Source organism: Pavona decussata, unplaced genomic scaffold (assembly GCF_977016875.1).
Source record: "Pavona decussata unplaced genomic scaffold, jaPavDecu1.1 SCAFFOLD_51, whole genome shotgun sequence".
NCBI classification, from domain to species: Eukaryota; Metazoa; Cnidaria; class Anthozoa; order Scleractinia; family Agariciidae; genus Pavona; species Pavona decussata.
In genome coordinates this window covers 463,004-486,719 of record NW_028145473.1, presented here as the reverse complement: position 1 = coordinate 486,719, position 23,716 = coordinate 463,004, and the positions used below count along the sequence as shown (strand labels likewise).

Below are 23,716 nucleotides of genomic sequence, written 5' to 3'. Positions count from 1 at the left end.
CAGTATCACCAATCTATAAATGCTTACAGGCCCGGTAAGTCATCGTGACTTTCGAGAAACGGGCCTGCTCCAAAACCCTGGAAACAAGATCACGATAACTTGGTTCTTGTTTTTTGGTTACAACCAGCCAGACGCCACATGTTCAATCTCATTCCCAGGGTCTTTTCTTCTCGCTCCGGGAGGGTGGAAAGAGTTCTCACAGCCTGCAGAACAGGCGTTATTTTTTTTTTCACGCGCGGCGCCCCGCGATCGCCTGAAAACAAATAAATAAATAACGCCTGTTCTGCAGGCTAGAGTTCTCACCGGTCTGGAACGAGAGCCTCAACCGCATTTTCCAGGACTTTTCCCTGAGGTTGTGAGTTACTGGAAACGAGGGAAGGAGAACGATAATCCCAAACCCAGAGTCTTCGTTACCTATATTGAGCTTCAGCTGCCTCGGGCTCGGCTGAACGAACACTGACATTCGTGTGGAAAAGAAGAACCGTAGTCTTTCTTAGCGAGAAAACCCGATTCCCGCCAACTATTTCATTTGCTCAACCTCGGAGGGGGGAAGGGCGGAAGATTAGAAATCTTGGGGGCTTAAATTGGCGCAGAAATGCGAGTACTTTTAATAAAGCCTTTTTAAATACGGCGTTCTCGTCTTCTAAACGGAAAGAAGTGCATTACGAAGTTTGCACCCATGTAACGATCAGGACGACATAGCGCTTTTCTTGATTGAGAAAAAAGTTTTTGATAAATTTCATGAGCATTTTATGGGAAATGGAAAAAGCACAATGTTTTCAAGTGCATTTATTAATCAAGGTAAGGACTCAAACTGTCGCGCATGCCTGTTAATGACAACCGGGGTCCTCGATTTATTCAAAATGGCCAGCAGCGAAGATGCTGGTAGACGCTGCAACTTTGCGTTTCCAGTGCTAGCAGTGACAAACCGGAAAAACCGGTGCGCTGATTTTGAAATGACTGGCCTCGGTTGTCCAAAGAGCGGATAACTCTATCCAGTTAAGGTCTGTATACCTGTACCTTTTAAAAGCTCTTTTTTCACTGCACCCTGATAATCTGTAGCTGCATTATTTTTAAGGCTGGGGGCACTGTTCCATTGTTTATTCTTTTGGTCGCCCCGACTGGTGACAACAGCTCAAGAAGACCCAGTGACAAACGAGAACAATGTAAAAGATATTTCTGTTTAATATAACAGGTCTCTTACAACAAGTAAATTTTGATTAAAATCATCAGATATACATACAGTTATCCAAACACAAGTCAGTTCATGCTCGAGAGCCTTTGAGCCAATGGCAAAATTTAAACATCGAAAAACCAAAGTGTTTCCAATAACGAAACAAGAAAACGAGTTGTACATAAAAAGAACGAACTGTACTAAGTTCATAACAAGACAGGAAGGCAGTCCTTCGTGGATCGTAAAGCGATTAGTCAAAAGCCGGACAAGTGCAACAATACGAACAGCGTAACTTTAGATGACCTGTTTCATGCACTCGGGGAACAAAGGATTGTGGGGGATCAACATCACTTTCGAGGAAAGAACGTCTCTGTTCTTTGGTCCCACAATTAGGCTCGATTTCCGCCGCTCCTGCATATCCCGAACAGCGAGCTGGTAATCGAGCCTATCCCACAATCAAAGCACCTAGGCTAGAAACTGGGAAAAGGCAGCCCTTGCAGTCTAGAGACACACGACTGGATAGCTGTACAAACGAGGAAAACGTTCATAAAATTGTGTTCCTGGTAAAATTAAAACAAACGAGTTACAAAAGCTCTACACTACGACTTTCTAAAGGGGTAGAGACATGAACTAAGGTAACATCCGCAACGCACGAAAGTAGAACTGGATGAGCACAGTGGTAATAACTGTACTCTTCAACACGATGGAGCTTAGCTTAAGAGCAAAGCTTTAAATCTTAAACACACAGTGTAAAACAATCGAATAGACCAGCTCATAGAGAACGGCGGGTGTGGTAGAAAAATTATCAGAATCGGGATCTTTAAGTACAAGCACTGACAACATAAAAAAATTTACACAGTTAAAATCTCGGATAAGGCTTTCAGTAGAAACCGTCTCCTTTACAGCTACAATCTGCTACAGTAACACTATTGTAACCCCTCCCCAGGAACCTTACACCCTTCCCACCCAGAGGACAACTACAAAAAACACAACTAAACTATCTGTATACACCTATATCTCTAACCCCTACTACTACAATACAATAAACAGTGCACTGTTTTTGGCTCGAAGTAATGATTCCATGGGGTCTACTGATACCCAGTACCGCCATAGTTGCCGTACCCCGTTTGCTGTTGCTGTTGGTAACCTGTGTAATAATTCTGGTAATTCTGGTAAGCTGCAGGTTGCTGTGCCTGTGCAGATTGGCCGTACTGTTGCTGTTGTGCATAGCCAGTCTGCTGGTATCCTGCCTGGTAACCCTGATTGTAGTTGTAGTACTGGTTGTACGATGCAGCCGAGCCGTACTGCTGTTGTTGTTGTTGCTGCTGCTGCTGCTGTTGTGGCTGGTTATACGATTGGGTGCTTACTTGTTGTTGTTGATTGTAGTTCTGTTGGCTGTAGTTTTGCTGGTAGCGCGGCCTCTGCTGCTGGTTAGACTGATGTTGGCGGTACGATGACTGATGCTGACGATAGCCTCCGCTGCCACCATAACTTCCACCACCATAACCACCACCTGACAAAGAAAGGAAACAAAATAAGTAGACCTTCCATTAACTAGAGATGCCTATGCAGTGATCTGGAAAACAAGATACACAGCGAAATTAGACATTACTGCCACTGAAAATAATAAATAATACCACAGGAAAGTACTGTACTACTTGATATGTAGCTTTCACACGACTCTATTTGAATGGTCACACTGACTTTAGAATTTTATACCCAGACTGACCCAAGAGTTAGCACCACCTTGTACAGCGTAGTCATGTAGAAGTCGTTGTAGTGCTGTTGGCTGTAGTTTTGTTGATAGCGCAGCCTCTGCTGCTGGTTAGACTGATGTTGATGGTACGATGACTTCTACTCTTATACACGACTTTTACATGTACAGTGCAGTACATATGGAAGTAGTTTTATTATCATGGCTGTATTGTATATAAGCGTAATTTGTGAATTAGCTTATTATTAGTTTATTTGTTTTTTTTTTTCTCTGCATATAATTTAAGCTATAGTTTATTGATTTTTTTAGTGTATAATATTATTTGTACATAGGGCCTCCGTTGATAACAGTAATTTCATTGTAAATTAGCTGAAGGTGCTACCCTATTCAAATGAAGATATCATGTCATGTCATGTACACAGCATCACAAGAAAGTACTGCTTAGTAGCTTTCATTTGATAGGCCAGACTTCAGGATTTTGCCGACCCACGCAATGGTTAGAACCATCTTGTACAGCAAAGAAATAGCACCACAATTTTTAAGTCTAGAAAGATACCAGTACATAACAAAAGTTGCTGATTATGCTTGACAACTTAACGGACTATACTGGAACCCAACCCTATTCCTCAGCGGGGTAGAAGGAACTAAGCCATACTGGAACATCAACTTCTGTAACAATCATAGTCAATATAATACCTCTTCCTCCACCACGATGGTCCCTTCTGTCATGGTACCCTCCTCCTCCACGTCCTCCACGGTATCCACCGCCACCTCCTCCATGGCCATGATAGGGTCGCCCTCCACCAAACCTCTGGTAGGAACCACCGCCACCACCACCACGCCTGTAGCCTCCCCGGTCATCGTAGCCTCTGTCCCTATTGTAGCCTCCACCATGTCGTGGTCTGTCCTCAAATCTCGAGCGTTTGAAAGGAGGTTCAGAGCCGGAGCCAGAGCGGCTTCTGTAGCTGCGGCCTTCTTTGATGTATTCGTCCACAATGGTTTTCGCTTTGCTTTCTGGCTCATCAGCATACACAACTTCCTCAAAGAATTCTCCAACTTTGGGTAGAGTGAAACTCACTGGGGAGGGCAAGCAATGTTGAAAAACATTAACAATTATTTGTAGCTGCAATGGTTCAGATAACCCTCTTATCCTCTTGCTCAAATGTGAGACTAGATTACAACAGGTCCTGCTACATGTATGGTGTTTTCAAGGTGGCAAGGTTGGAGGAGCCGAACAATAAAACACACTCTAAACCATACTATGATTGGTTGAAAAAATTGATTGCAGTTGGTGTAATTTACACTTTTGTAAATAAAAACCTACTTTTCATGTCACTGACAGCATTCTCAGGAAGCTCAATGCCTTCCTTCTTTCTATCTTCAGTCCTCTTTTTCAGCTCCTCCTGAGTGGGAATGCAAACTATTGCCCTCCTGTTGAATCCTTCAAAAGGCCGAATCTTCTTTTTCTGAGCTGAAAGGTACACATTGGTCTAAAAAAGAGGATAATCACACAAATTAGTTTAACAAAGGATATACAAATCTTGTTGCTACAGGAAACAAATATCAACTGACTAAATATTGATCTACAGGGAAGGGAGAAGGCGCCATTTAAATTCAATATCTTCTAAATTCTTAAAAATAGTAAATCAAGAGCCATAAAAATTAACACATACAAAATAACAAAAATGGAAACTCTAATATGGTCAGGGGAAGGAAAACTGAAACACTACAAGAGGGTTGTGCTACCCATCATCAAACTGCTTCAATCAACAGAGCGATGCAGAGGAAACAGATTTCAGTTGAGTTAACTACAATCATCGACAAATCTTTTTGAGAAGGTTACTCAACAAGGCGACAATGTTCAATGTTGGATTCCCAACAATCCATATTCGTGTCAACATTCACTTTTTAGACTCAACATTGAAACAGGGGAGGGGAGGAAAGTGTAATCAAGGTAGAACTTGAAATCTTCCCAAGATTATTTTCAACAATTGCAGGCTTCAAGCTTGATTCTACTTCAAACACACAGAACTTTAATAAGTTATTGGCTGCATTACATTGATCTTCTCACCCGTAACAGTCTTGTTATTTTCCAAGTAAAATGACCCAGGTAAAACCGTCAAGATCAGCCGTAACTTCAAGGTTCAGCCGTAACAGATGTAACAGGTACAGCCCTACCTGACAGCTCTGCCGACTTGTATAATAGTATACACATAATATTTTACCTGATCCAGAATGTAGTTTCTCTTCTTACTGGGAGCAAGCTCAAACAAGCGATGCAGGCATTTGGCCGCCTTGTCCATCAACTTACTGTAACCACCCACATCTCGCTTCCTGGCCACGCCCATGATCTGTCAAATACGTAACAGTTAAGCTTTGGAATAAGCTAAAGGATTTCCCTAAATAGATCACTGAGGGCCTTGACAGACAAGGCCGATTAAAAAAAAAATACCCATCATTTCAGCCTTTAGAATACGGAAAAGCTCTATCGAGCACTAATTGTTGCCAAATATGCATAGTCGTCTACAACTTTTTCTCTAGTTTGTCGAGGCCCTGACACAGAATTGATTACAACTGAAAAAGCTAGTTATACATATAAATATAATTGTGTACTACTTGCAAAACTTATCAATGCCTTATTTATTCAATTAACCGCCCACCTTCAAATAAGTGCCCACCCTGAAAGCCCAAAATGCTAATAAGCACCCACCCTCGAATAAGCGCCCATCCCACCCCCTTCCAACAAAAATATTTCTGTACTAGCCCAGTGTGAAGTAAGAGGGCGTCAGTTGTGTTATTGGTTTTAGATACGGTAGTCAATGAACTTTTATATTGTTTACGTTAGATTTTGCACTTTGTTTTGTCTTGTTGAAGCAAAATAAACATTACCCCTTGTTTTGTTATTCTCTAAAAATGTCATCACTTGCTAAAAATGTTGGGAAAATAATAAGCGCCCACCCTCGAATAAACGCCCACCTTCATGGACCCAAAATTAAATAAGCTCCCAGGTGGTTAATCAAATAAATAGGGTAATAATTTATTATTACTATTTTTTTTTTGGCTTTTTTGTCCTTCAATAAATTTGTGCATTAAGTTTGTTCACAAGTGAGGATCATTTAACAGATTTATCACTTCTTTATTTCAAAACCAGAAGATTTGATGTCCTTATAAATAACACACACTCTAGAATACAATACTTTTATAAAAGTTGAGTAAAAGGTGGAGAAGTGCCAAAAATTTGAAAAACATTCTAGCCATTTCAGACTTAACCCTGCCACTGAGAAAGGGGTAAGTCCAAAATGTCTAGAATGTTTTTTATAATTTTTGGCACCTCTCCACCTTTTATTCAACTTTTATGAGTACCACACAACAGACGAATATTTTCGTTTAACCTTTCAGATAATAACAAATGTTTGGTTTATCAACAGAGTTGATTAAAACTAAACATAAATTGGCCACCAGATATAGAATCGAGTGCTGGCGTTTCAAGCATTAACTTTTCAACAGAGCGAATCAGGTAATACTTTGTTCACCGGAACAATGGAACTTTAAGCAAAATTTTGGAAATGTGAACTCAAACCAAAAACACACTGAACGGACTAAAATTAATATAACACCTGAAACTATTTTGTTTTTAGTACTATACCTTCATCTTCTCCATGATAGAGTTGGTACCAAGGACATTGTATTTCTTGTCTGGGTTATCACTGACTTGTTTGTTCACCCATGTTGTCTTCCCTGAACCAGGCAGACCGACCATCATGATCACCTACAACGAGGAAATAAGTCATTTGGCATAGAAATACACTGTATAGCTTAAATCTAACAACAACAACAACTTTATTTATTTATTTATTTATTTATTTATTTATTTATTTATTTATTTATTTACATTAAGTTCATTAATAATGGACTGGTCCAACAGGTTGCAATTGCTAATTTAAGCAGACTGGTCATACAGTTGAACCTCTGCAAAGGACACCTACCACATGCTGACACCTTGTGTAAGCAGACACTTGGTCATGTTCTCAGCTACATACAAACACTACAATTTTAACCTACCAAAAGTGAACACCTCTCTTAAGCGAGCACTTTTTCTGACCCCAGGGGGTTTCTGCTTATGAAAGGTTCTACTGTACATCAGTCGGAAAGAACTTCTTTTTTATAATTATATTAATTATGCATCATGATGTCTTCAGCATCAAGACACACAAGGCTGTCATTATCTCAGGGGCAAACTTGTCTCATGACTTTCACTGCCTTTGCACTGTAGTTTGAACTGGTTCTTGCTCTCAGCCTTTCCTCCCTTATACTTGTTTGTGGGTTGCAGTGAGAGTGAGTATGGGTAAGTTGAATATTTTCCACTAAATTCCTTTTCAGTGTGAAAGTAGTACCAGTTGATGGCTGCCTGCAAGAGTGGTTTCCACTGCAAGGCTTGCCATGGATAACTTGCCTGAAATGCTTACACCCCCACTGGACCTGCACCTTTCAAAAGCTATATTTTCGCTGTACCCTTAAAACCTGTAGCTGCATTGTTATTTAGGGTTGAGAGCACTGTTTTCTTGTTCGTTCTTTTGTTCTCTAGGCCAATAACGTGAGACACTGCAAAAGGTACTGGTCGACTCTATCCTTCAACTTTAAATAGGCCATAAACCAACATGCAAGATGCTGCAAAAACTAGTGTATGTCGCCCAAAGCCCGCTGCCAACCTTAGTGGCACCAGTTCCCATGCTCATCAGCTGGTGACGAGTTTAAAGTTAACAGAGTAAAGCATTGATTTACTGTGTGTTTATCATACTTGACCTTACTGCACGAGGAGAAAATTACGCTGAATTCAATTACAATCCCTTGATGACAAAAGTTGATACATTAATCAAGTAAAAAATCCACTACTCACCTCACATTCCTTCTTAGTGGCTGGTCCTCTTGTGCCATGAACCAACGATTCTTCACCAAGAGCCTGCATGAACATGTACCCTTCCTTTGCTGGGAACCAAGGCTCTTCCTTCACAGACAAATAAACAGGGTCATAAAACAATTAACAAATTTTCAGTTATCAGTTTCCATCATTAAACAGAGTCCAAAACAAAGCTGCTTTCTTGAAAATAATGTCACACAGCTGTACCTGGGATCCAAAGTTCACAGTGAACTCAGCATTCTTTATGAGTATGTGTGGGAACAGTGCTTTATCTTCCAAATCTTCTGTCAGTTCAAATGCCACTCCAAGGTCTTCACCATTCTTGGTGAATGAAACTGTCTTTGGCTCACTTTCCAAGTCCTAGAATATCAAAGTAACAGTAGGATTTAGACAATGAAAAACTTATAAAATTAAAACAAAAAGAGGCAAACGTTGGACTGCAATCCAGATATGAGAGAAGCCTCTATTCCAAAACCCAACTAAACTGGATTACTAACGTGACAAATGCAATGAAAGATGGGGATTGTACTAAAAGGTTACCTTATACCTTCAGAGGTGTCTTCAGAGGTGTCTCGTGTCCAAGCAATGTAGCGCATCTGGTTTAAACTGTAGATACCTACACCCTATGTCAAATTAAAGCTTATAGAGATGGCTATCAAACTAAACCAAGAATTTTGAAACAAAATGAATTGCCGAATTTTTAGTGCTGTTTTCTCGAATCAATTTTTTCACTTAAAGGAGCCACTTCAAAGAGAATTTGTTTGTTTGCCTTCAAATTTGGACAGTAGCTAGCTTAACATATAAACGACAAAAACTGGAATTTTTTCTTCCAAAATATTTTTTCTCCGAGAGTGATTTTTGTATGATCACTCCAGCTCTTTTTCATCCTATTTCGAAAATGTTCTATAACTCTTCATTGCGATTGAATGTGGCAAAACACAGACACTTTTTTAGCGCTTTGGGTCCAGAAACTGAGGAGCAAATTAAATTAGCGAAAAACAAAATTAGCTTTGACTGGTAGCTTTAAAAAGGTGATTCGGATGCTCGCATTTTGAGGTCCAGAAAAATTTGACAATTCATTTTATTTCAAAATTCTTGGTATAGTTTGACAGCCAGCTCTATAAGCTTTAATTTGACATAGGGGTTTAGGTATCTACAGTTTAAACTGGACGTGCTACATCGCTTGGACGCGAGACACCTCTGAAGGTATAGGGTAGCCTTAAAGACAAGGTTTCCAGACTTTACAGGAATTGTACAAAGACATGCAAAGTCTGGCATGTTAAATTTCCCCTCATTACATGGACTGTTATCTGGTGCACAATTTCTAGAAAGGAACATTGTCACTTACTAAATAGCATCCGATTACATCATCAACACCAAATGACTGCCCATACTCTGCAAATTCAGAGTCAAGAGCTTTCTTGGCAGAGGAATCATATCCATACGAATTCTTGACTTCTCCTGAAGGGGAGACAGGTATCAGAAAATAAAATGCAGTTTTCTCATTAGTTTATGGTACATGTACATGTAACTGGCTAGGTTAAAGAGGTAAGCAGCTGTAAATGGGTGACAAGTCTGCTTTTCCCCGAAAATGGGCAGTTTGGAAGGTGAAGTAGCTACACATAAGTTTTAATCTAAGGTTAGCGTTAACTGGTTTTCAAACAACCAACTAGTTGATAGCTGAGTTTAATCATTTGTCTCGCGATTGAGTCACATAGATGTGGATCACTACTCAATCGTGAGACAAACGATTAAACTCAGCTATCATTTCAAACCACGATGACGAACACCTTTCATAATATCCAACCAGTAATTAGTAATTTTACAACAGCAGTGAAGACCAGCAGCAACTCAAAGATAAAAAATAATAAGTAACAGGCAACAAAAGACTACCACTTTCCTGGGAGAGCCAGTTTGTTTGTTAAAGCTGCACCACATTGACAGTTCCAATTGACTATCAGAAGCTTTCCTAGCCTCAAAAAATATTAGCCGAATTAGACTGTTTTAGACTTACAAGGCACAGTCAGCCCTCCTCTGACATGTACTGGCACCCAGCAATTTTGCCGCCTGCAGATAATGATTTGCTGCTTCATTCACTCTATTTCTCCCCAAGACCCCTTTAGACTTAGCTCTTTCTGTCTGCTGCTCTGTAATATGTTGCCTATTATTACAAGACACTTTCAGAACCCGGCTGAAAGGTATGATAACACAAACTTACCAAGCTGCAAACTGGCAGAGTCAGTTGACCAACCAAGTCTCACAACATTCTTTGGTTCCTCTGACTCAGGCAACTCCACAGTCACAAGCGACGTCACCTTTGTAGCACAAAAATGGAAACAAGAAAAGTGTTAAAGAGTTCAGAATTTATAAAATAATCCTCCACCACTTAAATGCACTTTTGTTCTCTTTTAAAACTGCAGTTAGTAAGCATCCTCCTGTATTAAAGGCTGTAGCTGCACCGTTAAAACATCAACTGTAGTTGTGGGGACTGTCTGTGCTGCGAACGAAGTGTGTATCAGGAAGATTTACTCCATAGCTGCCCTTCCTGCTGCTCTCGTCAACTCTTTCTCACACTTCAACTATGTATATGTTATAATAAGAAGAAATGTACAATAAACTGACACAAGAGAAAAGTTGTTCACAAACTTCCAAGATCATTGAATGAAAACATATTGCATAATTATTTGTAGCAGTTTTCTAGAGGAATAGTTGATATCAAATGCTCAATTCATGCAGTGTACTTCAGCCCCATCAGTGCAATTTAAGTGCCAAAATTTGGCAAAAATCACATTTAAAAAAATAGGCACTCGAAGGAGTGCATGTGGTTTCAGCTACCATAATGAAAAGTTATTGTCTGTGTTCGAGTGACCCTAAAAAAGGTCATTGTAAGAAAATGAAAGGGAATCTCTTCAAAGATCAATAAATGATAAAAGGCAGTCTATGACTGTATGTGGCTACTGCCTTATTTTTGTAGAATATTGCAGTCTAGTTGCAGTATAAAAGCAATGTTATATAAAATTCAGAGGGGTTAATGAACAGTTCTAGTCAGTGCCAAAATGTGCAGCGTAATTTGATCGTTTGTTTACACTTTAATACACAGGGGACAGAAATAGATATGGTTGGGATCTCTCATGGCTTACATCGCTGTTTACATAAAATCGCATGGTCACAAGAAATGCCGTGAATCAAGACACACAGATAAACAAACAATAAGCTTTTTTAATTGAAAAATTTATTCAGACAGACCTGTGTTCACGCCTAAAAAGGAAATTCGTACAATTTTCGCCTCGAGTGAAGCTACGTGAAGCGATCCAAGCGAATTGCGAGTCACTATTGTAAAGCACAATTTCTCGACTGTATCAAACTAAAAACGTTTTTCGAAAATTTCGCCAAAGCTATTTGAAATATGGCAAATCGATCAATTTAACATAAAGCACGGTAAAATTCACATTCAAACCTGTAGTATTTTGTAAAGTGGATTTCCAGGAGCACACACTGGCGAGAACGTCTACAGCTCATGTGATGATTTGCAGATCTTGTTTTGCGATCGCACATGTTTCGCCTTGACACACTCTCGAACAGGAATTTCTTCGCTATGAACTCACTGATTTCCTCTTTTTAAGCAGCCGAGTGTTCCTTAGAAGTTGTTCTTGTGATTTACCGTATTGAAAACCTGTGTTTTCCTTCCAAGAACCACAAACTGCCACCTTGAAAATCCACGCGTGAGAGATCCGGCAGCCATTTTGAATTGAATACAAGGATCTTCCGTACGAATAAAGCCGACTGAGATCTCGTAACCTGTCGTGGTGAGCTTTCGGCATTCCGAACCTTGACGGAAAATGGACTCACTTTGCGATCGCACATGTTTTCGACTTCACACAATCTCGAACAGGAATTTTTTCGCTATGAACTCACTGACTTTTTAAGCAGCCGAGTGTTCCTTAGAAGTTGTTCATTTGATTTACAGTATTGAAAACCTGTGTTTTCCTTCCAAGAACCACAAACCGCCCCCTTGGTGAGAATGAGAGACCTGGCAGCCATTTTGAATCTTCCGTACGAATAAAGCCGACTCAGATCTCGTAACCTGTCGTGGTGAACCGTCGGCATTCCGAACCTTTACGGAAAATGGACTTACTTACTTACTTACTTACTTACTTACTTACACAACACGACAACAATAGTGGTTTCAGCTTTAGAAGCTGAAACCACAAAAATGCAACAAATGCAAAATGAAAAACAACAACAACAAAACAGGATAAGCACCCCACTGTTATGTGAAATCATTTTAACTCGTTATTGTGTTGATTCCCTACAACTTTGAACATCTGATTGGCATATATAATTACTGGATCTTATCCTAAAGCTCTTACAGTACATGTAGTAAAAGACCTAAAATGACACCCACACCCACCAAAATGTCTGATTACTTGTTTACACCCACCTTGCATTCAAAACACACTTTTCCTTTAGTCGTACCCCACGTAGCTCTGGCACCCGCAAGGAGAAACGAGAATCCTTCGTCGGACAGTGGTTTCCCACTCAGACCATCTGGGGCAACTTTGAGATGCAGGTCGCAGTTGTCTACAAATAAAAAAATAAAAACAAGAACCGTGAAAACTGAATTCTTTTCAAGTGCGCCTAACTCTACCAGCCAAGCACATTCATGCATACCCTATGTTAAAAGTTACTTGTATCGTGCCTTAATTTTCGTTGAAAGTGCTCCTCTGTAATGTAATCTTTACAAGTGTATGGGCAGTACAGTGTATGTACTTGCCGCTGCTTCCACTTACATTTGTCCAAGACGACTAACGAGTCGTCAAGCGGAGTCTCCTCCTCGCCGGGTTCAACTCTACTGAAGGGAAAAATAAAATGTAGAAAACTCAGACTTCATCCTCACAGCAATCTGCATCTAGCAGATGCTGTACGTCAACTGCTCTTCAACCAATCTCCTGGTGGTGATATAAGCATAGAGAGTCATTCCAGTGATCATAAGTTTGAAATCATGCTCACACTCGACTAAAACTTGTTGTTTTCTAAGCAAGGAAGCTTTAAATCCTGCGCATTAAAGCAGGCAGTTTGAGACTCAGCCAACTGGCCAAAGCATTACCTAGCGTCCGTGACAATCTCTACGTCATCATCATCTGCATCTTTCTCCTTTTCTGCTTTCTTCTCTGTAAAAGAAATCAAAATATACTCCATTAAATAAGATTCCCTAAAAATTATTGAATGTATTCTAGAGCTCTAGCAACACCTGACTCAGGGAGTTAATTAAGTTAAGTCTCTCTTTTCTGATGTTGGCAACAAATTCAATCTTTTCCAGCTCAACGTTATACATGTAGCTTGACCCAGTGTATGCAGTCAGTGAAAGACATTCCACCAGATGGGCTCAAATAAATTTACCCAAGTTTTCATCTTCAATTCTCATCCGTTACGACGTGTTTATTTAATGTCTCCACTGTTGTCACCCTGTACTCCTTGTCATGACGAGTATGTTGCATCCACTATTTCTCTCACAAATCATCAGGTGGTTGCTTCTTGAATCCTTTTAAAAGGTTGTTAGACAAGTTTTAACTCTCTGTAACTGTTTTCTGCGTCCAAGACATTTCCACATCCTCAGAATCTATCCTCGGATCTACAGGTACAGCACAACAGCTCTTGCTGCAATACATTTAAGTTTTCTCAATCACGTTTAAATAAAGCTCTCCATAGCACTAGCTCTGCTAGGCAAAAGCTGCAATAAAGCAGCATGTGACCGTCGTCTTTCATAACGCTGGGAAAGACCTGCTTTCCCCGTTCGTAAAACTGACACGAACAGCAGAACTGGACTGATTAACTGCTACCTTAAACACCGAGCGGCTTGCCCAACAACAATCCAGCGTGTCAAGTGACCAGCTCTGATGCGATGCAGGGCGGTCCCTAGAATTTTGAACAAAGTTGGCGCAACACTGGTGAAAACACAACATTAGCATAAAGAATAATTATGATGACGGTGCTGATGAGCAATACACAGAGTAACTTAGTTTTAAGAGCGCCTTCATTTAATTTGTGCGTTATAAATTTTTAAATTATTATATTATTATCATTATTCCCACATTTTGTTGCTTAAATAACACACAAGTGTGGCCTAGGCAGGCTATGTTCCACTATTTGATACTGAAATAACGTTGAATACCACAAACCTCGAATAGGCTCAAACTAAGTATCTTGTGCATGTTACCGGATGTCACTTTGAAAAAACTTCAGGCAGCAAGAAAAAGGTTGCAAATCTTGCAAGACTTGACTGATTTTGAAGAAACTGCTAAAATCTAAATTTGATGTTATTCAAATACTGCAAAACGAAAATGGCCATCTGGCCACAATGCGTGAGAACTTATATCCCCTCCCCACTCCTCAACCCCAACCCCAGTTCAAATAAGCACCTACATAAGCGCCTCTTCCTGCCTTATCCAAAACTTGAAATACTCAAGGATTTGTGTAACTGTTATGGCCATGTGATCTGAATTACCCCATTAACTTATTGCAAATTCCTGTTTACATGTCATAAATGCAGACAGATCATGTCCTACATGAAAAAATATCCTGGATGCCAGTTGTCCAACCAATTTGCCCTGGAACTCACAGTTTTGAGTGAAGCAATGAGCCAATATGTTCAATCAAATTCAAGGCCTGGAAGAACATGACCTGCTAAGCAATAAACATTATTTACAGCACTGTGTTCCCACAGAATTTTTTAACCATTCTACCTAGCCACCACTGGTCTTTCTTACCAGAATGAAAATTATTCATTTCACATACTATATGACAAACTACCACTCAGGTTTTTGCAAGTACTTTTTATCAATTACATTAACAAACTGAAGATGAGTTGGGCTATGATCAAGTTTGCTTTAAATTAAAATTGAAAGAAAAAGTGTAAGGTGGCCATTATGCACAATTTATCGTCATGTATGTATACCAATAATTATTATAGTTTATTTTGAGCTCTTAAGTTAAGAATTTGTCAGGCCACCACCACGATTCTCTGCAAACATTTGTAAACAAACGCTGTGACATGGCCACTCCAAAACCAATATCAATAAAACAAGATGCAGACTAACACACAAAACACAGACTCCAAATTACCAACAACATTGATTAATAGTATTATTCTGCAGTACTGCAAGTGCAATAGGCAATGTTAGTGTGCTTACAGTACATGTAAAATGGTCTTGTACACTACCTCGGCTCTTAAATACACCACCACCATGTTAAGCTGAAAAGTTGGGCCAATTTGACTAGCTATCTAATGGCCAATGGTTTTTTGGTCCATTCCAGAAGGATTTATTTACAAGATTTACAAACAGACCAAAGGATCAGTGCCCAAATGATCCTTTCCATGTATTTTTACCTGTCCCCATTTTTAAACATGCATTGTGATTGTCCGAAGCATTTGGCATTGTCCATTTCAACTGTTCAAAGTGTTTGGCATTTAAGTTTCAAATGTTTCAATCATTTCAGAGAGTGTTTACTGCATCATATTTAAATCATTTGAATGTTGTGGCCACATATTGTCCTCTCAGTGTGGTCAATTGACCTGATGGACATATACAAAAATCTAAACCTGTAGCCGTTTTAGAGAACTGGAAGCTGAACTTTCTTTGCCAAATGACTTTTGGTTGGTGCTGTTAAAGGTAGCACTGTTGTCAATGAAGGAAATTCTGAACATTCTACAACAGGTTTGCTTCATTGAATGAGAGTTCAAAGGTCAAGCACATTTTGAAGCACAATGCAGTAAACACCATCTGAAACGTGTTTTGAGACACTGTTTAGCGTTACATCAGATTTGTGACGGTCATACCAGGCAATAGCATGGGCACAACCATAGCTCTCTCTCATGATCTTCTGAATCACCTATAAACAGTTTCAAATTGGTTATATGATCAAAAACTTATTGCCTTCAAGCTACAATCTTGGACAGAATAAAATGAGAAATTAAACCCCCCCTCCCCCCAAATTCAATGATGATTTCGCGCGCAAAGCAAAATGCGCCATTTTTCCATCATTGAAATGGGGGGGAGGGGTGGTCTTAATTTTTCATTTGATCTGTCCAAGATTGTCAGCCGGCTTTAAACGTGACAGAACAAAGGGAGTGACTAATTGGTAGATTATTTGTCAACACATTTATCGGGCTATATCAACTGTGTCTGACGAAGTCACGCGCGTCACAACCTGAAGGCGGTATCTGTGTTTAGGTATTACAAGTGCGACATTTTGGTAACAGAGAGTAAATAAAATACGCAATTGTTGGCACAACTTTCCAAAAAGTACTGAAAAATCCTCAGACAACATGCCCTCGAGAAAAAGAATATCGGAAGAAACAAGGCTTCAATCAGAGTCCTAAAGATGACTACAAATCTCACATTAAACGAGATCGCCGAACGCTTGAAATCACGTCTCGACAGCAAGTGTTCACCGCGTAACGAGCTCAAAATACAAGGAAGTACATGAGAACAGGAGACATTTGAGCGGCAGAAAGAAAAAGCTTACTCCTGAACATGAAGCGTTGATTCTTAGAACCACTGAAGAGTTAAGAGAGCAAGAGGGTTCATTTTCTTCGCGGCGCCTGATGGAGAGGACAGGAATTCGGCGTCATGTCACTGATCGAACGGTTCGGCGTTTGTTGAATAGAAACGGGTACTTCTTCCTGCAGGCTCGTAAAAAGGGACTAATGAGTCAAAGCGACAAAGAGGGAAGAGTAGAATTTGCTAGACGGATGCAATCAAATTACCCTCAGAGTGTCTGGACGGACACTATCGCGTTTTACTTAGATGGGGTCTCGTTTATTTACAAGACCAACCCCATGGACCAAGCCCGAGCACCCAAAGGGAGAGTATGGCGAAAAAAATCCGAAGGTTTAAACCAAGGGTGTTTGGCTAAGGGAAGTAAAGTCGGAACAGGAGGTAAAGTTGCCAAGATGATGGTAGCAATAACTCACGGTGGAGGAGCAATAATTTGCGAAAGATACGAAAAAATGGATGCAAAATATTTTGCATCGTTTATTGACCAACACTTTAACACCATGTTTGAACGATCTGCCGAGGGATTGACTCGCCTCTGGCTGCAAGACGGTGATCCTAGCCAAAACAGTAAAACAGCCCGTGAAAAAGACAGCCTTGAACGAAGGCATCATACATGAGTCGTATGAAGAATTCTGTGATAGAGTGCAGAGAACAATCAGTGGTATTTCTCAGGAGGTGATCGATAAAACTATCCAGTCTATGAGTGGTCGCATCACCGGCATAATACAAAACAACGGAGAACGACTAAAATATTAACTTCTTGGGTCACAGTACTCACTGACCGGCCATCGCCTACTGGAACTATGTTTCCGGAATGATACTTCAAACGTTTTATTGACGGTTTACGATGTATTTTGCACGGTTTATGGCTGGTTTTGAACGGTTTCAAACGGTTTTGGACGATTCCGGCTATCAGTAAAATACATTTGATTCAAGTCTTTTATTTGTCTCTCACTGCAACAAAACCGTGGTAAATCGTGAAAAATCGTTGCTAACAGTTTGTAAACCGTGCCAATATAGACTTTCAAATAAGAAAATCGTTGTAACTTCTCAAGAATTGAAAAATATCAATAAAATGAAGTGTTTACAGTCTTGTTTCAAGATCTTCAGTGTAAACAAAGACAGTTTTAGAACTTTAAATTCACAAGAGCTTGAATGTGTAGACGCAATAGCACATGGGTTCAGCGCGTGTATTGCGTACAATGTGCTGAACGTAGATGTTACCTCTGGTTCGAGCCCCTTGTCTCCTCGTCATAATCTTTTTTTTTTTTAATCTTTCTAGACTTTTCTTCTTTCCTTCTTTCTTTTTTCTAGTTTTCCACCAGTCTTTTCAACAGCTGCAAGCTAGTTGATTTACACGGGCTTTGGCCCGTAAGCACAAAAAAAAAAAAAAAAAAAAAAAAAGAAAGAAAAAGAAAATGGTTTTCCATCTCATGTACGAGAGCCTCTCTTGTCTTTTATTCACGAATTCACTTCCCAGTACCTTCATAATACCTCTGGAATGTAATGTTACAATGTAGCTTGAATTGAGTACAAGCGTGTTCTGACAGGTGCTTTTTCAGTTTTCCACTTCTTTATTTGCCTTGCAAAAATTTTTTAACACTAAGGCTGCAATAACTCAGCCTAATGCGACAATAGTCATGACACACAACTATGCCTATTTCATCTCCATATTAATAGAATACACACGACACACACTTTATCAAGATTTCCTTTTAAATACAGTACTTATGTGATGTTTTCATTTCCACACAGGACCGCTGTTTTCGTGTGGTTAAGTTTCTTTGCGCTAGGTTTAGTTTAAAAAGCGTGATTGCAGGTTTCATCTTATAGTATTTGACCTATGAAGCTACTGGTAACGTCAGTGTGAACGTCGGACAATCTTGGACAGAATAAAATGAGAAATTAAACCCCCCCTCCCCCCAAATTCAATGATGATTTCGCGCGCAAAGCAAAATGCGCCATTTTTCCATCATTGAAATGGGGAGGAGGGGTGGTCTTAATTTTTCATTTGATCTGTCCAAGATTGTAGATTGGGCCAGGGAGGAAACCATGTGGCTCTCTATCCTAGCACACAGACCTAGCTGTATCAAAAGTATGTCATGATATGATCTATCCAACTCTAATGACATTGAGCCAAATATTTTCTCATTCAGAACTCCTACACATGTTGACAAGTACATATTATTCTTGCAATATAACTGGAAAATTTAAAGCCAGAATTCTCCCTTCTCCCCATGAGTTTGCAGTTACTACAAATCCAAAACAGCTAGCTCAGTGCTAAATTATGCCTGAAGGGCTAGTATTTCAGGTTCACAATCCACTGTCAATTCATCTTTAAAGATTATGATTATTGCTATTTTAGATATTTGTTACTTTTTAGTTATCGGTTTCTGCCATTAAACAGTAAATTGTATAAATGAAATCTCCCAAAACTCCCAAGCAGTTTAAAAAGTACAGTACTACGAAGTTATTAAACCACTGCATGTCATTCACTGTAGGGTTTAAACAAACGCACACTGACGAAACTGTCGAGTCTTGATAAATTATTCACATCATTACCGAAAGATAAGCTTACAATCTTTTCAAGTCAACGGCATTTCAAACTTTTTGCCGCTAATTTGTAACAGAAGGGCGCAAATTTTTAAGACAGAAAACGGACGAATTAGCAAAGCTACTTTATTTCACAACATGACTCAAGCTTGCGTTACCATACTTATCTAAAATCGAATAAATTGACGAGATCAATTTCAAGATTTGAAAACACAATTTTATGCAAATTAGTTCAATAAGCTTATTTTTCCTACACCAACCTTCAGATGCTTGGTTCGTCGATGGAATTTCTTGACTAGTCTCCATTGGTTCCTCGGCTTTACTGTCATCTTCTTGTTTCTCTGCAGCTACTTCTTCTTGAGGAGTCGGTTCAGAGGCAATCTCCGCAGGTTTTTCCAAAGGCTTTTCCTCGGCGGGCGCAGGATCGGCAGCGACAACCTCGGCAGGCTCCTCGGAAACGGTTTCGTTATCTCCGGTTACTTCTGCTACTTTTTGAACCTCAGTTTCGACATCGGGCTCACTTTCTTGGGCAGGAGTTTCTTCTTCCGTTTCTGCAGCCTCTTCTGTTGGCTCCTGTGCTGTTTCTTCCATAGCTTGGTCGCCATTTGCCTCGGCGACGTCGACCTTGGAAATCGCCTCGAGCAAGCGCTCAACAAGAACGGGTTTGTTTCCTTTCGAATCTAGACCTCGGCTTTGTAGCTCTGCTCTCAATTCCGCTACTTTGAGCTTCTTCACAGCTACCTCATCAAGATCGCTCATGATTTAAGCCACTTCTGATTAAAAATTTGAACTAAAATTGCAAATAAATCGTCAAAAGTTTTTCCTCTTGCACGTGTCGGTTGAAGAAAACGCTGACGGACCCCCAGCAAACAACACTCTCGCTACTGCGCATGCTCATTACATGTAAAATCCCAGTAATTTTACTTACCAATGGCGCTTTGAATTTGTTTCAATTTTGAGGCCATGCATAAAAAAAGATCCACATGTAATTTAACTAAAAGGTTAAGAACAATTTTCAAAGCACCCCGACAGATTGTCTTGGTAGAATTATAACGGATAGCTGATAGAACAGTTCATTTATGTAAAGGAGCCTACAGTAATTTTCCATTTAACCAGCGGTTAACTTCAGGAGGACATTTGTATTGGATCCAGTACTTTTTGTCAGATGAGGGCCCGCGCCTTGAACGCAAACCCTCTGTTAGGGGAACGGATCGTTTCGGTAAATTATCTGTTCAGAAGGCCCTTAATCCCCTACAATTTTCTGAAAATAATTTTCGCCTCGAACTTTTGTGATATGGGAAATTTAAGGCCTGGTGTTTTCGGATTGATAAAAATGTCGTTTCGAGTACCGAAAAAAGGTCAGCTAAGATTTTCGGAAAGGAAATAAGACCTAAGTTTTTTGGGAAATGGACAAAAATGCCCTAGTAATTTCGAAAAGACTCAAGTTCCACTGGAATGACCGAACAGATAAAAATATTATAGCGCAGCTTTAAATGAATCTACAGAGCTTTAAAGGCACTCCAGATAGCCTAAAAGAGCGTTTCAAAGGATCTGAGAGAAAACTCCCATTGGGTGCCCCTGCTCTGTGTTTAGACAGAAACGTTTTGACAAAACGCGAGTTAGTGCCCTTAATGGCGAGAGTCCGTAATAGCGGGAATTTATTTCAGTCAAACGTCTGTAATTTATTTTTGCCGGGGATGTAGTTCCTGTCCGTATTATTGGGGTTTCCGTCAAGAGAGGTGTCTGCAAGGCGAGAGTTGACTGTACTTGTCGACGAAAAATCAGGGGATATTCCGCAAGATTTGAGCGGGATAATTGTTTTATTATTTAACACATTGATAAAAAAAAAAAGCACAGCTTTATTGCAGAAAAGCTGGAGACGATATCTTTTTACACGCGAAATTACATATATCGCAGGATGTCTGCTGACTACGGACGACGAATATTAAGTGCACCATGACCATATTTGACAGTGTTTGTTGACCGACTCTTTTTACGGGAAAAACTAAGCATGAACATCACAGTTTTATATCTTGGTTGCTGAATCCCATGTTCCCAGCTTGTTAAAATTTATTTACTAGTAAGAAAAATAAGCCCCTGTCACGGCTTGATGGTTTATTGTTTTATAATGGCCTCAGATTAAAGATTGTCGTCAAAATTTCATACATGCCCTCGTGAAAATTTCACTGTTTTCGGACAATCTTTCAGTCTCGGGCATTATCCTCTGATACATCAGTCGCCTGAAGGGGTTATTTCAGCACTAAATCAGTCATGATTATTCAAATCTGCAGTAGCACTGTATTGTCCGGAGCCACTGCCGTACCTCTTGGCTCGCTCGGTTCGGTGCATGAAAGGTACGGCGACTGCATGATCATGTTCAAACTGACTCATTGCATCAATTTGCCGTCCAGCATGTAACCAAGGGCGGGGATCTTGATGTGCTGTCGAAGCTTTGAAGAGACATTTGCTCAAGGTTGTGTTCGTTGGAAAAGGATGGGGGAAGGGTGGTAGGATATAATTTTCGTTGCCACACTGTAATCATGGCATGGTCAGTAACGCCTCGCTGAGATCTGGCCGGACAACCACAATAGACGCAAACAGAGCAATGAACCAATCAGAATTCGAAGCGAGTACATGTAACCAGCGTCAAACTCCGGGGGTACTTCCTATAATGGCGTATACGGGGGGGGGGCTCTGCCCGAAAGGGGTACCTTTTTCACGCTCCAGGTATATATGAAAGGGTAGGGATTTCACGAGTCGAAGTGTATGAAAGGGTAGGGAAATCTGTCATTTAGGTATTTAAAAGGGCCTTTCATTACTTTCCAATATGGAAGGTATACAAAAGGGGTACCTTTTCTGCCAAAAATGGTATATAAAAGGGTAAGGGGTCGGACCTCGGGGCGGGGCCTCCCCGTATTAATTTTTTTTTAGTACCCCCCCCCCCCCCCCCGGACGTCAAACATGGTAAAACTTGTGCGGGCAAATCACTATTGGTTTCTGTTTTACTTCTCATTGGTTGAGAAAGTGTTACGAGTTTAGCCAACCAATCACAGAGAATAGGAAAGCAAACCCAAAGAAAACGGGAACGGTAGTTATAGAAACTGCTGCAATGCTAGAGAGGACTTAATCACGTTATGTATGAGGTGACGCCGATGAAGAAATACTACATCTCGGTACAGTTCTGAAATGACATTTGTTTTTTATTTAGTTATTTAGTTATTTACCGGGTAGGTCTGTCACTCAATACTAAGCATCAGTTACAATGCTCTAAAAAAATAAATAAATAAATAAATAAATAAATAAAAAGTAAAAAGTTTAGTCGATGTAAATATTGCGTTTTTAAATGCAGCCAGTGAACTGGACAATACAATTTCCTTTGCGAGTTTGTTCCATTCTGAAATTGTCCTTGGATAGAAAGAGTGCTTATAATAATTCGAGCTGTGGCTATCGGCTGCTTGTAAGCATACACTTTGGAGCGAGTTGAGTACAAATGAGTACAATAGATAGTATTAGAGATCACAGTCATGAAATAACCGCATCGTCTCATAGTAGCAAATGTTATCATGCTTCAGAAATATAATTACCAAGACAGAATAATTGATTTCAGACAAACTGCGCGCCATATGCTAGAACTCAGTGTTCCGGATGTGCTTGAGTTTATTAATTAACTCAGAATATTTACTCAGAATAACTGAAAAGCTAATTGAGCTGAGTAAAACTAAATAATGTTTAAATATAGAAGGTAGGTTGGCACTAAAGCTTGAGCAAATCAATTATTCCAAGACCAGGACTAAAAAAGGAGTATCTTGGATTCAAAGCAAATAAAATTGAGCTTTTATTCTTGAAGTAATAATTATATTCATTTGTAATTAAAACTTGCATTGTAGGCATCAATCTTTTAAAGAGAACTTTCATTGCTTCCGGAAACCCTTCAACGTTTTACAAACCCAGGACGGATCGCATGCCGCGCGGAGCCGATAATAGTTTGCTTAATTCACTTTCACTAACCAAAAAGAAACCTGGCATCAGCAAGCACTTTAAGATACGAATAGAATGCGTACACTTTTGGAATGGAAAAAAACACACACACAAATTTGGTTAGTCTGAAATATCAGCCGTCTCCTACCCTTAACCCACAGGGAGCGGGGAGGAGACGGCTGACATTTCAAAAGTAAAGGGTATTCGCCAAATGACTTTCAAATTAATCACACTTCACCTCACGCAAAGTGGAGAACCCACGCCGAGAGATAAAATGTAGCCAAAATTATTAGCAGCGCCTGAGGTAACCGGCTGTTGCCCATATTTGTGTATTCAAATCGGGGGGGGGGGGGGGGTACTCCCTTATATGGGCTATATAGGTATGTGCAGCGCCAATGGGTATGGTTTTTCGGCTGTTTTGGTCATAAATAGGGTATAGATTTTTGCACTCTAGTCCTGGGTTCGAACTTTTTTTTAGAAAAAGCTTCTTCGGGTCATAAATAGGGTAGGGAAAATCGCAGATTTTGGTCATAAATAGGGTGAGGATTTTGGGAAGCGGGCCGCACACCCCTACCCAATTTTTTTTGGAGTACCCCCCCCCCCCCCCCCCCGGATTCAAATTTCCAAATTAACCTTAGAAAAGGTGACAGAGGGAAGTTTATCGATTGAGAAAATTTGCAGTATACTTTGAAACATGATTAGAAAACTCTGTACTTTACTGAAAAGAACTAAGAACTCGGTTTTCACGGTCTCAAATATACTGCGGATCAATTTGCCGAAGGAAGTGATTGCTACTCTCCCAAGTCTTAATCAGTTTTTTC

At 40.0% G+C, this 23,716-nt stretch overlaps 2 protein-coding genes across 3 annotated transcripts in view; one reads left to right on the top strand and one right to left on the bottom strand.

Annotated features, from left to right (window-relative positions):
* LOC146480958 (uncharacterized) overlaps positions 1 to 23,716 on the top strand; it is a 153,859-nt gene that overhangs the window by 93,730 nt on the left and 36,413 nt on the right. The gene's annotated exons all lie outside the window — the stretch shown is intronic.
* LOC146480960 (uncharacterized) lies at positions 1,168 to 19,794 on the bottom strand. 2 transcript variants are annotated; one of them, XM_085108648.1, is made up of 13 exons: positions 19,178 to 19,794; positions 12,914 to 12,977; positions 12,597 to 12,658; positions 12,248 to 12,387; positions 10,025 to 10,121; positions 9,155 to 9,267; positions 8,014 to 8,166; positions 7,786 to 7,893; positions 6,535 to 6,657; positions 5,114 to 5,239; positions 4,213 to 4,378; positions 3,585 to 3,965; positions 1,168 to 2,687 (listed from the first exon to the last, which is right to left on the bottom strand). In XM_085108648.1, the coding sequence occupies exons 1-13, from the start codon at positions 19,674 to 19,676 to the stop codon at positions 2,263 to 2,265; spliced, it is 2,457 nt and encodes an 818-aa protein (XP_084964774.1). In that variant the 5' UTR covers positions 19,677 to 19,794; the 3' UTR covers positions 1,168 to 2,262. The 2 variants fall into 2 exon arrangements, with proteins under 2 accessions (XP_084964774.1, XP_084964775.1); XM_085108649.1 differs by having other exon boundaries at positions 12,597 to 12,655.

Bases quoted from the DNA above. Each gene is read 5' to 3' on its own strand.
- LOC146480960 (XM_085108648.1), bottom strand. From the start codon at position 19,676: ATGAGCGATCTTGATGAGGTAGCTGTGAAGAAGCTCAAAGTAGCGGAA. The intron at 12,978-19,177 runs GTTGGTGTAGGA...TTTCTTTTACAG, and splicing joins GACGAACCAAGCATCTGAAG to AGAAGAAAGCAGAAAAGGAG. The intron at 10,122-12,247 runs GTGGGTGTAAAC...TGTGCTACAAAG, and splicing joins AAGTGTGTTTTGAATGCAAG to GTGACGTCGCTTGTGACTGT.